This window comes from Caloenas nicobarica, chromosome 1 (genome assembly GCF_036013445.1).
Source record: "Caloenas nicobarica isolate bCalNic1 chromosome 1, bCalNic1.hap1, whole genome shotgun sequence".
NCBI lineage: Eukaryota > Metazoa > Chordata > Aves > Columbiformes > Columbidae > Caloenas > Caloenas nicobarica.
Window position 1 is genome coordinate 66864089 of NC_088245.1, and position 13170 is coordinate 66877258.

Consider the following 13170-nt stretch of genomic DNA (forward strand, 5'->3'; position numbering starts at 1 on the left):
AGCAGTGGCATATACTAAATATGACGGATGATACTCTAACTGGCATAGGCAGACAAACCAAATGGGGATGAAAGTGAATCTCTCTTCCCTTGCACTTCATGTTCTCTGTTCTACAGGTGGCAGTTCCCATGCTGACAAGCAGGCAGCCTGCTTTACAGAGTAGGAAGGTGGCAAACCTGCCTTTTCAGCCAAGGACAGAGACTGGAAACATATGTTCTCTGTGTTTGGGATGATTCAGTTTATGTAGACTACCTGGGTCAGAGCCCAGATGGTGTAAACTGCTGAATCTCAGAGTTTACATTAGTTGAGACTCTAGTTTAATAAGTATATTTTAATTCAACTTCTGAACTTTTCTGATATTCTTTATAAAAAACCCCAAACTCCTATCTGCAAATAACCTCCAAGGAGAAAAATGAGGAAGAAAAAACTGATGTTACTTCTTTGAAGTAACAGTGTGGGTCACTGTCAGTTCATGCAGAAGCCCACATCTCCTGAGCATCAGTGCAATATAACTGATGCAAAGGCAACCCCTGAAGTTTGTTGAACTAAAACAACAGCTTTAGGAGGTCTGAACTGCCCTGTGTACTTCAGTGAATTGTTATCTGAAAGGCTCAGGACTCACACCTTAAAAGTCAACATTATTAATTAATTTGTCACTGAACAAAGTGTTCTGGAAAGGGGCAGTAACACTTTTCTGTAGAGTTCAGGATGTTGTACTGGAGACAGAAGGCAGTGAGCTTTGAAGATTACTTGAGAGAGAAGCACACTGAAGCTGCATATGAGGCATCTGAGCTCTTTCAGCAAGAGCTAAACACAAGAAGACAAGGAAGACATTGGACTGTCAGCAACGCAAGCTCAGCACAGCTAGTAGGTGAGATTCAAACGTCTTGGGGGCAATTAAGCCAAAGGGATTCCTGAGGGCATTTACAACCGTGCCTGAACTGTCTCCTATAGTTTGAGCTTGTTTTGTAGATGGTGTTTGGAAGAGAATTAATATCTTCTTTCTCCCTTTAGTTTAACCCTACTGGTGGCTGACTGCTGGCATGAATGCCAAAATATTCAACACAGTAGATAACACACACACAAAAAAAACCCCAAGCAAAACACCCTGTCACTTACTCATGGCAGCTTTTCTGTGGTATTATCTTAAGCTGACACTATTATGTCAAGGAAAAGACCCCAACTTCTCTATTTGATTTCGTTATACAGTGTTCATTCAAGTCATTTTCTAGCAGGTCTACCAAGCCCCAAGAGCAATACAGCTACAATGTGACTCAGCATCAGGAGAGCAGACAGGCCTTGTCAGAGCTGGTTAGTAAACTAGTCTCCAGCACCTGAGTTGGCTGAGGTGGTTCTGCAGAAGTTATGTTCACAGGTAGCAGGATAAGCAAGATGTGGAATCATACAGATAGGTACCGTAAGTATACCAGGAGTTTCTTCCCATGTGGCATACATGACAGATAAGCACGTCAGACAGTGAAGTGAATATGACATATTAGGAGAGGATACCTCCAAGCTCTTTGAAAATACATTCTCGCTTTTCACCTGAATAAAGGTTGAAATTCAGAAGTATCAATAAATACAATAAAGTTTAAACAACATGATACCTGCAATTGTGCAAAAGTAAATTACAACAACCTACTGGAAAAGAAAAATTAATGTAATTTATGAAATACAAAAGGCCAGAAGTTAAGCTTCACAACTCTGCTAGATGGGGGCGTGAATCCAGGTGTTCTGATTGGCTTTGGGGTTGGTGGGCGGGAAAACACTGCTCTTTACCATCTGTATCCAGAGGCTATTTGCTTCCTTACCAAAGGATGGCAGCACAGAGACCCTTGACTTCCACAGTCAAAAAAGCCTGTGGTGGGAAGAAGGCCAAGGTACAGCACTGGATAGTACACCAAAGCTAGAAGAAGGATTAATTTGGCATTCATAGATGCAGGCCATAGGTGCTAAGACGAATACTGCTATCAACAGTGTGCTCTAGATGGAGAGGACATGTCAGAAGAGCAGGCATAGAGTGACTCATTTGCTTGTCTCTGCTATTATCTTGTGCAGAGACTTGTTAGCATGACCACTGATCCCAGTACATGGCCAAAATCAGCCCAGAGCCTTCCTTCACATCCTGAGCAATTCCTCTCAATGAGGTGTAGAATCATAGAATGTTCTGAGTTGGAAGGGACCCACAAGGATCATTGAGTCCAACTCCTGTCCCTGCATATGACAAACCCACAGTTCACACCATGTGTCTGAGAGCATTGTCTAGTCTCTTCTTGAATACCACATAATCTAATTACTGTGTAATTCCACTGTATAGCACTATGCATTGCAGATATCTGTTCCCAAGCCTGGTCTGTCATGTAACAAAAACTGATAAAGTGACCCAAAGCCACAATGTCATAGAGAATGATATGCTCTGTACTTAGGGACTAGTTTGCAACCACTGTCCTTAGAACTGACGCTTGGGGCCAACTGCACTGAAGACAGTATATTCATTAATAGTTCAGAAAAGAAATGAGTAACAAGTCAGTTTGCTAATAGTATGTAATTCTGTCATTAAAAGCCAATGGTGAGAAACTGTAGAGAACTTGTCAGATGTAAAATGACTAATTTTATAAACTATGTCTTACAAAACTCACCTTATTAAACTGAACAGGAAGAACGCAAAGCAAGCTGAAGATATCTTTCAGTTCTTAACATCATCATCCATAAAAGGAGCAGCACATGCAATGAATCTACAGCTGACACATCCCACAACTCTTTTACCAAAGCACCATTATGTCTGTATTAATTGAAAAGGTAACACTTCAAATCTGTTAGTAACCAAGGCAGGTTCTCATCACGCTACCTTAGCAGTATGGCTACACTTCACTTCAGGAGGCAGGTCCCTAAAAAGGAAATGTGATAAAAATGACTCAATTCCAACTGAAGTTAAGGGAAAGCCTTCTGGTGACTTCAGTGGAGTTGTGTGTCAACCCAGTCCTTGCCCTCCCCATTCAGATGACATAAGATTAAACCAACCAGAGACCATCGCAGTGATGTTTTTGTTTGTTTGTTTTAAATAGGAAATTCTGTCTACAAATAAATTAATTTGAATCACCAGACATCACTTGCCATGTATTACATGCCACAGAGCAGCAAATTTCATCCATGAATAATAAATTAATTTCTGAGTAATTACTCAGGTTAAATTGTGGAAGTAATCTGTACGCCTGGCGAAGCACCAACATAAAAATAAAAATAATAAAAATAAAAATTTGGGGAAAGTCTGAGCAAGTCACCCTGGTGACTCCTTCAAGTCCAGAAACCTGAGTGTCATGGGTATCACCTGATACTAATGACCCTACGTTTTCTTTTCTAAACTAACTTAAATATTCTGTCAGCAACAAGGAGTAGTGCTTCCCCCCACAAAGATCACTAACATCTGATACAAATCTTGCTTTATTCTGTAGGCACAATTTTACATGTCCAATTTTCCTGTTACTAGAATATACGTTCCTGATTGGATCATTCAACGGATTTTGCTTGTTTGGTAGGATGGGAGATCTCCAAGGAAATGTTTCATGTCTTCTCTTCCAAAATCAAACTAAGAAAATGCACATTTCAGTAATGAAAGCAAAGAGTAGAGCCAGTGTCCATTAACTGTGTAACTATCTAAAGGTTCCAACTCTGACATTTCCCAAGTGTGGGACCTGCAATGGCAACTGCTATGTTTCTGAAATGTTACGCAGCCTGTGTTGGTGAAAGAGGAGGTGGAAGGAGGAGATTCAATGCAGGTAATGAAATGTAGGGAATCACTGCTTTTTTCAAGCCCTTCCTTCTTCAGGGTTTCTAATAAGAAGAGATAGTTGGTGAATTCTCACTTTGTGCAAACATCTTCTCGACTCCAGAACAAAAGAGTAAGAGATACTTCCCTTACAAGAAATGTCTGAGAGCTTAATTCCAGCCTGGCAAAAGCAAACACAATTCCACTGATTTCAATGGAGTTACAGATGGCTCACTTAATGTACAACAGGGCTGATTTGGCCCTTCTCCCATACTGTAGCACTGATTTGCCTAGAAACCTTTGCTTTCTAAGTAATTAACCATGTGTCAACAGCCTGCAACACTGAACTGCAATGAAATAAATGAACAGAAGACAGATGTATATTTTTAAACTTATCCTAATAGTGGTCTTCTACAGCAAGTATTGATCCTTTTCCTGTTTAATATCAGGATCTTCTGTCAGTATCACAGACAAGAAACTGAGGATCTGCACAACAATATCAAATATTGTACATGTATTTCTCCCTCCCATAGTTTCCTACAGAAATTAAACTGGAATCACGTATAAGCACAGTGAATGTCTCAGGAAGATCCTGTTCTTCTTTATAAGCCATCTCAGCACTACAGCAGGTGGGCACGGGCTCCCTTGCTAATAGCACAGAGAGAGAGAGAGAGAGACAGAAGAAAATTGCTTACTGTTTCGAGGCTTCTCCTCATCAATGCCTTCATCTTCATTTTCTGGGTCAATATCTTCTGCTTGAGTTATCCAGTCTAAGTATCCCTTCAAATCCTCCTCTAGCTGTTGTTTTTCCCGTAACTTCTGGAAATCGCCCCGAGCCTTAGCCTTCTCTCTTTCTTTGGAAAACTCCCTAGCAAAAGGGAGGGAGGGACAGGACAAGAGCAGAGGGAAGGAAGAGATTGAAAAACAATGGGTTAGACTGATTTCCATGAGAAAGTCTCCACATCCTGTGTAACACATCCAAGCTTTCTCTGGTCTTTCAAGATGGACACATGAATGAAGTATCCTTGCTAGATACATATGTAAAAACAGCTGGAGTGCCCACATTTTTACCAATGCTTAGGAAGAGATGAATACCTTTCTTTAAATCCTTTCATTCTCAACATTTGATTGACAATTCAAATAAAGCACATATGTAACATTTATGTACAATACTATACAGTTTCTAATATTCTTTACCACTTGATAATCTCCAACAGTTGTCCATAAATACCTATACAAATAATGATTATTCGATGATGAACTGTTTGACAATAGTCTGACATCTGGAGAAGGAGATGGTGGCTCTAACTTTTAGCCAGGTTTCAATCTGTCCTTAAGATTATACGTGCCATCATAACTAAAATGGGCTAATTGTAAGTGTAATTAATGGTACTCACAATTCTGTACACAATTATGGGCAATTTCACCCACAGTATTGGACAATACAGTTGAAAAATCAGACCTCAATGTGTTCCTTCAGACTTTCAGTGTTCAGGGCTGTTATCTGACATGAAACATATTTTTCAAATCTTAAATTGGGTAGACAAACCTGATATATTCTGCCAGAAAGTGAACTAGGGTAGACATTTGATAGTTTTGTGAAAGACTACTATTGGGAATATAGCCTTAAAATAGAGGGCATAGAAATAAGTATTTTGTGCTGCTTAGTTATAAAACTGGGTGCTTGTTTTGCCTTCTTTTTGCCTGTGGTGCTGTTTTTCCCTCTCTTTCAGAGGCACTTATACTGCATTATTTTTTTTTCTGGAAATGCTGACCTACCTCCGTTTAGAGACTCTTGTGTGGTTCTAGACCAGGTTTTAGTGCTTGTATTTTAAAAAGTAAGCTTAATGATTGCGAAACGTGCTGGCCCAAGAGTACTTAAGCATTAAGATCTGCTGAAGCAGATCACTACACAAGGCACGCACAGCAGATAATATGGCCCACTGTGTCTAGAAATGAGAGGCGCAGTCATTCTCTCCAATGTATTATCCATTACCCTTGCTGGTGATTGTCAGCGACGACTGTCAACAGTGACTGGATTTAAAAAACAAAATAAAACTAACAAAAAACCCTCAAACCCCCTAATATTTGCCTTAGATTTGCTCCTGGGGAAAAAAAAAACCTACAAAAACAAACCAAACACAGCAACAACAAAAAACCCCCCAAAACTGCTACTAACTTTGGTGGGATAATATTAGGATTACGAAAATCCTACCCAAAATGTTAGTGTCATGTGAACTGTCCTGAAGCAACTGAGATGGAGGTGAGTTTCTAACAGTGATGGTGAAGTACTTCACTTCCCTCTTGTTTTGTCCAAAATGCACTGAAAGATTTCCACGTACTTCACAGGCTTTGGGTCAGGCTTTTATTATTATGAGTTCTGCACGAAACTAGCACTGCAGCAGAACGAAAGTAGGATGATGCCTTCATTTCAAACCAAAGTATGTGACAAAGTATGCTTATGTGGTCATCACCCCGTCACAATGCTGAGGGTTCAGCCCATCCCTGTGATAACGGAAGTGGAAATGAGGAAGACAATCATTGGCTTTTCAGGCCCTAAGGTAGATCACAGTCAACCCTGGGACCAGACTTAGTCACAAGGCAGAAACAGCTATTGCAAGCGCAGCAAGAGTGAAAAATATTTTTTTCTCACAAACAAACAAGGCCCCAACAACAATAATAAAAAACTGTAAAACGATTTTTTTAAAAATCCAGTCAATACCAGTTATATATTCTGCTTTGATTACATCTTTCCTCTGGGCCAGACATAGTGCCTTATCAAAATTAATGAATTGATGCTCTCTCAAAAAAAAAGAAGTCACTGAAGAAGCCTGTATTATTAAGCCTGTTTGATAAATCAAATCCCAATATTTCAATTTTTGACTCCTAAAATGGTATTTTAGAATCTAGAACAAATGAGTTCAATTTTGAAAGGGACTAAGCTCTCAACTCCAAGTGAGAACTATTTAGCTTTGCATGGATTTAACTTGAAAGGGCTGTTTGAGAAACCAAAGTGGAAAACATCATGAAACAGCCCAGCTTACAGAAAGTGAAATTCCTACTGTGCACTGAAATGGATCATTTATGTTAGATGCATCTAAGCTTTGTGTCTACTTGGGTCTTTTTAGTCCCCACTTACGGTCTCTCTCAAATAGGACTTGGGCTGGGCTGAGGACTGACTAAACCAGCGTGACATTTTAGCAGGATGCCTTTGCACTGACTGTCTGCGTAGGAGGGAACTTGTTACCTAGCTTTTTAATGGCACAACTGAAAATACTTTGGCCATCTAGTCTAAATGATCTGCAGTTGCACATCTCTTTCCTCTGTACAGTGTATGATGTTCCACATCTCAGATGACTCTCCAAAGAAGATAACTTATTTAAATTATCTGTTCCTATGCTCTACTAAATTAAACCACTGAGAACAGGTGGCTCAGGAAATTGCTCGTGCAATTCAAACCACATCCCATGTGGAATGCCAGTCTGTACTTGGGCAAATGTGGTTCATGATAAAGAATTACTACCAATGGTCATTTACCATCCCATGTAAAATGAGTTTGTGACCTCAGTCCAGTTCCTATTGCAGACAGGTGTGCACATTACTTCTGCTACCATCACAGTTGGCAATAAATGGTCATTGTTTGCAGTTTCAGCAGGGAGGCCAAGGACCAAATAAGCTTTCTAATGGAAATGCCATCTTGAGTCTGGACATGGCCTTTTCAAAAAAGATTGCAATATCACATCAGGATAAGGTCGACAAAGGCTTTCAGAACCACCAAGCAATCTATCTCTTGTCAGTGAACAAAAGAACATCAGTTTAAGAGTCAGTGAATCTAGCTGTTTTTACCAGAATTCAGTTTATGACACTTTGTCTCTCACAGGAAATTAAAAGATACACCTGCCAATGGTAATACCAAAAAGCAGAGTATTCTGGAGAGATGTTTTCTCTGTGTGGGGTTAGAGTGGGTCAAGATGATAAATATAAACATCCAGCTCTGTATTCTATGCTGTTCCAGAAGAAAATTTCTTGTGCCCATCCTGATGATGAAATATAGGTAATTCTTGTCTATATGTGATCTCAACATAATTCCTTCCTTTTAGAGGAGTGATGGAAAGAGAGCAAAACAGCAGAAGTCTAGCTGTTCAAAACTCTTTCTTACTACTGAAAGTGCAATGCAAGGCTTCAAACCTCATCTACCCTGACAAGTACACCAAGGAATGGGAAGGTTGGAAGAGGGGATGGAAGACTGGGAAAAAGTCCTGAAAAGCCACAGAAACTGCTCAAGGAGGAGATACAACAACAGACAGCCTCCCATTTACTCTGACTTCTTCCTTGGCAGTAAGAGCATCAAAATCAGCCAAATGAGTTTTCCAGGATCCTCTCTAACAAGAAGGAAAGGCTGTTCTCATGCTTCCATTTGCCCTAGGTAACTGCTTGTTTGGCTTGTGTCCTGTGATTTGGATCACTGCTAGGCAAAATACAAATAAATGTGAATCGATATGCTTAGGTAGCAGCTCTGAAAGTTGAACCCATACTGTTGGGTTTTTTACCTCAGTAACTGACTGAAACAGATAACACAGATATGAACATTTCTGATCTCAAGAGACCTCTAAGAGGGACTTCACTGCTCACAGCAATGATCTGAAATCCTTTTGCGTGGACTTCAGGAGGTGTACTGTGTGATCTTCTGACTGGAGATTTCCTTTGGAATACATTTATATTTGGCTCAGTCAAGACAGGAAGAGCATTATAGCTCTACACATAAATAATCTGTCATACTATTTAGTTCAGCATGTGACTAGTAAATTCACCAGAAGGATCATGAATGGATGACATACCTGAGGAAAAACAAATTACAAATAAGCTCCTTAGGCAGAGCACAACTCAGCATTTGATTTTGCAGGTGCAATCAAAGTGTCTTTGTGAGTACAATTAATTATACTTACGTATTCAGAAGTGATTAAAAAAGCTAAGCTAATCTGTCATTGATGAACTCTACCTACACAACATGCTCGCTGAAGTTCCTGAAATAAATAAATGGGAAGAAATCATAGATGCCCAGAATGGATGTACAAGGATACCCAGGAATGCTGCTTTTTATCTACATAGAATGCAAAGGTGGATCATCTACATAGATCAGATTAACAGCAATAGCAAGTCTCTAAAAAAAGCTGAATCTGCAAAGTGAAGATACTTTGCAACTCAGCAGAATTTAGAACTGCTTTAGAAAGTTAATTGTTTAAGAACTGCTTATTTAGTCCAAAGAAAATTTGGAACATTTCTCCCACCATTTCTGTGTTTTTTCATGGATTCTTAAGCTTCTTTTTACTTTTCTCCAGTTGGGAAAAAAATTGCAGAAACAGTGCAGCTGTCATAACACTCTGAATACAGCCAGAAAGAGTGACTCACAGCTTAAACAAGGTGAACTTCATCTTTGATTTCAGTTCTCTCTACAGACTGTTTCCATCTCTTACCACTAGCTGTGGTGGTCTAGCTGCAGTATTGTCAGGAGGTGGAAAATCGAGGCCCCAACACACTTTCTTGAGTTGAAAAATGAAAGAGAGAGGAAATTCAATTCTTACATATGTACAGACACAAATCCGAGTGTGGATAAATTGAATCAGCACTGCTTCAACAGTATGCACTCCTCAAGGCTGGGCTCACAGGCACGGTTCATCCAATTAGATACTATATAATCTTTAACCATTATCTTATATGGTTTTTGAGTGAACTTCTGATACAACAGATCACTTTCCCTCTGTCAGCTGGTCATCATCCTCCATTACTGCTGACATCCTCACCTGCTGATCAGAGTATCCACTTGGAGAAACGAGTAGCTTATGTTTTAAAATTGTACCCAGACTATCACTCTCCAGATGTCCAAACACAGACTATTGCCTCACACTTCATTACTGGAGATTTCTTCCTCCTCTAGTTACTGCTTGGAAACCCTTCTCTCTGCAGCAGCTATCTTTTCTGCTTGTCTCCTTCAACAGAGCAATGAAGACAGTATTAACACCTCCTGTAGATCTGCTATTACCTGTGCCTTTGCAGGATGGCCAATGGTGGATCTTCTTCTCCAGTCCTACTACTGCCCCTTCCTATGTTGTTGGCCCAAGTACTGAGGACATACTTTCTGTGAGGCATCAAGTCTTTTCTTCTGCTCAGAGATCATTTTCCCTCTCTTATGATTAAAAGACAGGGGACTCAGGGCTCAGGCAACAGGTACATGCTCTGACCAAATTCATTTAGAGCCCATTAAGAGGCAGGATGTTAGAAACAAAGAGGATGCATAAAAGTCCTCATACCATATTTATCCATGTACACAGAATGGCTGTAGGAACCCAGTCATGCCCAAATATGGAATTAGAAGCCTAATTCTAGGAGAACTTAAAAAAAATTCTTGCAAGGAATGTTTGCTGGCTTGATTCCTCTGATTATGTGGCTCCCCAGGTGCAATAAAGTTTTCAACTACTGGGGACAATATCAATTGTTTTTAATCAAAGATACTAAAATGATGCTTTTCAGTGATGGTTATACTGCAGAACTGAAATACAGCTAAATGTCTAGATGTCTTAGGGATGCATAAACACCAGAAGGAATTATTCTGCTTCTCTCTTCATCCTTAGAAAAGGTCAGAGGGAAATGATCTTTTCTCCCAGCACCATGCTAGGCTTGTAATCTGCACAACAGTTTCTCCTGCTTATTGAAGAAGAAACAAGCCCAAGACACTCTCCAGGGAAAATAGTCTCCCATGAGGCTGTGCTTTAGAGATACTAAGCAATGTGAAAAATTCTCATGTAAGAAGACATAATTTGGCAGGAATCTCATCCCACAAATGTGAATTGTTTCATGCTCTCATTCCTCCTTCAGTCCCATTGACTCTTCCAGAGATTTTACTGTGATCCTCTCCTATGGTGAATGGTGTGCTTCACCCACAGGGGAGCATAGTGTTGTCCTCTTCTCACAGAGTACAGGTAGAGCTTTTAGGTATAGGAACATATTAAAGGCAAAGAGTTGTCTTATATTGCTTTGATTTAGTCAAAAGACTCCTTCCATGCCATTAGGAATGCCATATTTTGCTATTAGCACAGCAATAGCCTCGGGCTTCTATCAAGGCTCCTGATATCAACCCACCACTGCCCGTTGTTTTAGTAACCAGAAAGTAGGAATAGAAATACAAATTTTAAAAAAATAAACAATAATAAAACATTTTCCTGGTACTGCTTACCCGCTAAGTACACCGAGAACCAAGTTAAGTACAAAAAATGACCCTATGATGATTAGTGTAACAAAATAGATCCAGGGCCAGTCCCTTCCTATGGCATCATTGACCTGGAAGAGTGGAATGATAATTAGTGAGACAAGCTCAGATTCTGAGCACTGCAAGGCTCCAGCCAAAGAGATCCCAAGTCACCAGCAATAAGATTTTCAATAGCCAGTTTTCTGGAAATTTATGACAGGTTAACATTAGCTATTTGTAATGCCCTGAGGTTGAACTTCTTTGCCAGACAACAACGCCTCTTTTGTTACCTGTATTGTCATTTGCAATGTTTGAACATTTTGTCAAAATATTTTAGAGCTGATATGAAGCTTCCTTGGATTCAGATTTTTAATTCCTCTGAAAGAATCCTGGTGACAGGGAACAACCCTTATTATGGAGTCTTGCCCTGTAGCATTGGAAAAAGGACACCAAAACTGTCAGCTTACCCGCTCAACACACCAAGAACCAGATTTAGAACGAAAAAGGATCCAAAGATGACCAGACTGACAAAATACACCCATGGTAACTCATAGCCCATAGCGTCCTGCATCTGGAAAGATGAAGGAAAGTTAGAAGACAGAGAGGGAAAGCAGAAATGATCAGGCAAAGGAACAGATGGAAAGGTTTGCAAATAGACCCTGTGGTTGGTTTACACATGATCATAGCAAGTGTTTCTGTATGTTCTTTTTAATGTGGCCGCTCCTTTGATTGTTTTTTTTCCTCTAGCTCTTTCCTTACAGGCAGTGATTAATATAGGCTGAGATATAACCATGTGCCATACCAGCACTTCTTTGGATGCTCAAAGTTGCAGACTGTCAGCTTCTGGACTTTACTCACAGCACTGCATGGGTCCACCCAATGACTCCTAAACTTATTCTAACCACTGCACATACATGTGATTCTTTGCTGCCAGTGAAAATATCGCTGGTTCTTGCCATGCACTGCCAGAGTGCGTTGTCAGATCACATTTACTTCCCATCTGTAGCACAGGTACATGTACCTTAGAGAGAAGCATGCAGTAACTGTGGGCAAATATTGATCTTTCTCTGGCAAGGCTCTGGTCACCTTCACAGTTTCCCACAGTGAGGGCAGTAGCTGTGTGCTTTTGAGGAAGATTCTTTCAAGGCCCACCATGTTCTGACCTGTTCAAATGTTTTCTAAAGCTTTCTCACAAACTTCCTTTCTCCCTTTGAAGAATAAATCTCTCCTTCAAAATGTGATTCCTACACAACTGAATACTCAGAGGCTTTGAGAAGGTAAACTGAATGACATGAGCATAGGTCTTGCTTTCACACTATGATACGAATCTGCATTTGAAGCAGGTGGACTACTGTTTTAGCACCAGAACCTGTATTATGTGTGGAGCATTTTGTATATGTTCTAAAAGCGTCTTGTACATAAACACCATTTTATCTTGAAATCACCTTCACAGGTCAGAATATTGGAAAGTTGCTGAATACTTTAATAGAATGTCACTTTCATGAAGGTATAAAAAATGTCAGTCTCTTCTTCTTTACTTTTCATAAACAATTATCTCCTGAGCCAGACATAGCATCGTTAAAGAAAGAGATGGTGGTTAACATTTTCAGGAGCACTACAATGATATATGAATATAAATCGCAGACTTGAAAGTACCTAAAATCATAAAGCAGCCCAGGTTCATTTGTTTTCCATGCTTTTGAAAATCTTATGTTGTCCTCCCCTTCCAGGAAAATGCACTCTGCTTTGCAACCTAAGCATTTGTTGTGATCACAGAAGAAATGGACACTGAGACACACTTCAGGGGAGGCGATCTGACTCCAGATTCATAACAACTCAGGAAAAGAATTTCAGACCGTCAGTAAGACAAGGCAGGAGAGTAACACTAACATAATCATTTCTTTGTGGATGGAAGTCCATTACTGATTTTTCTTTCAAAGTACCGCCACTGAAGTCCTTGTCTGGCAGTAGTCCACAGTCAATGGGCTGAGCCAGAGCTCTATCTTGGGGCTCCTTCAGCTGTGACAGAACTAAAGTAGACTCATTAAAAAATAAACTCAAAGCCTACCTCTGTGAAAACAGTTCATCAGCTCCTTCCTCACAGGATTAATACATTTGGTGGTTAGAAGTGGGGGCCTGAACAACTCCCTTCAGGAATTCA

The 13170-nt window shown here is 40.0% G+C and overlaps 1 protein-coding gene across 3 annotated transcripts in view; it reads right to left on the minus strand.

Annotated features, from left to right (window-relative positions):
- Window positions 1–13170, minus strand: part of CACNA1C (calcium voltage-gated channel subunit alpha1 C) — a 485027-nt gene that overhangs the window by 135881 nt on the left and 335976 nt on the right. For 2 of the 3 annotated variants that reach the window (XM_065626926.1, XM_065626927.1), the window contains exons 8-9: window positions 10998–11101; window positions 4462–4634 (exon numbers count right to left, since the gene is read on the minus strand). In XM_065626926.1, coding sequence (XP_065482998.1) covers window positions 4462–4634; window positions 10998–11101 — 277 coding nt within the window. Of the gene's footprint in view, window positions 1–4461; window positions 4635–10997; window positions 11102–11476; window positions 11581–13170 lie in introns of all 3 variants that reach the window. The other variant, XM_065626928.1, reaches the window with a different exon arrangement.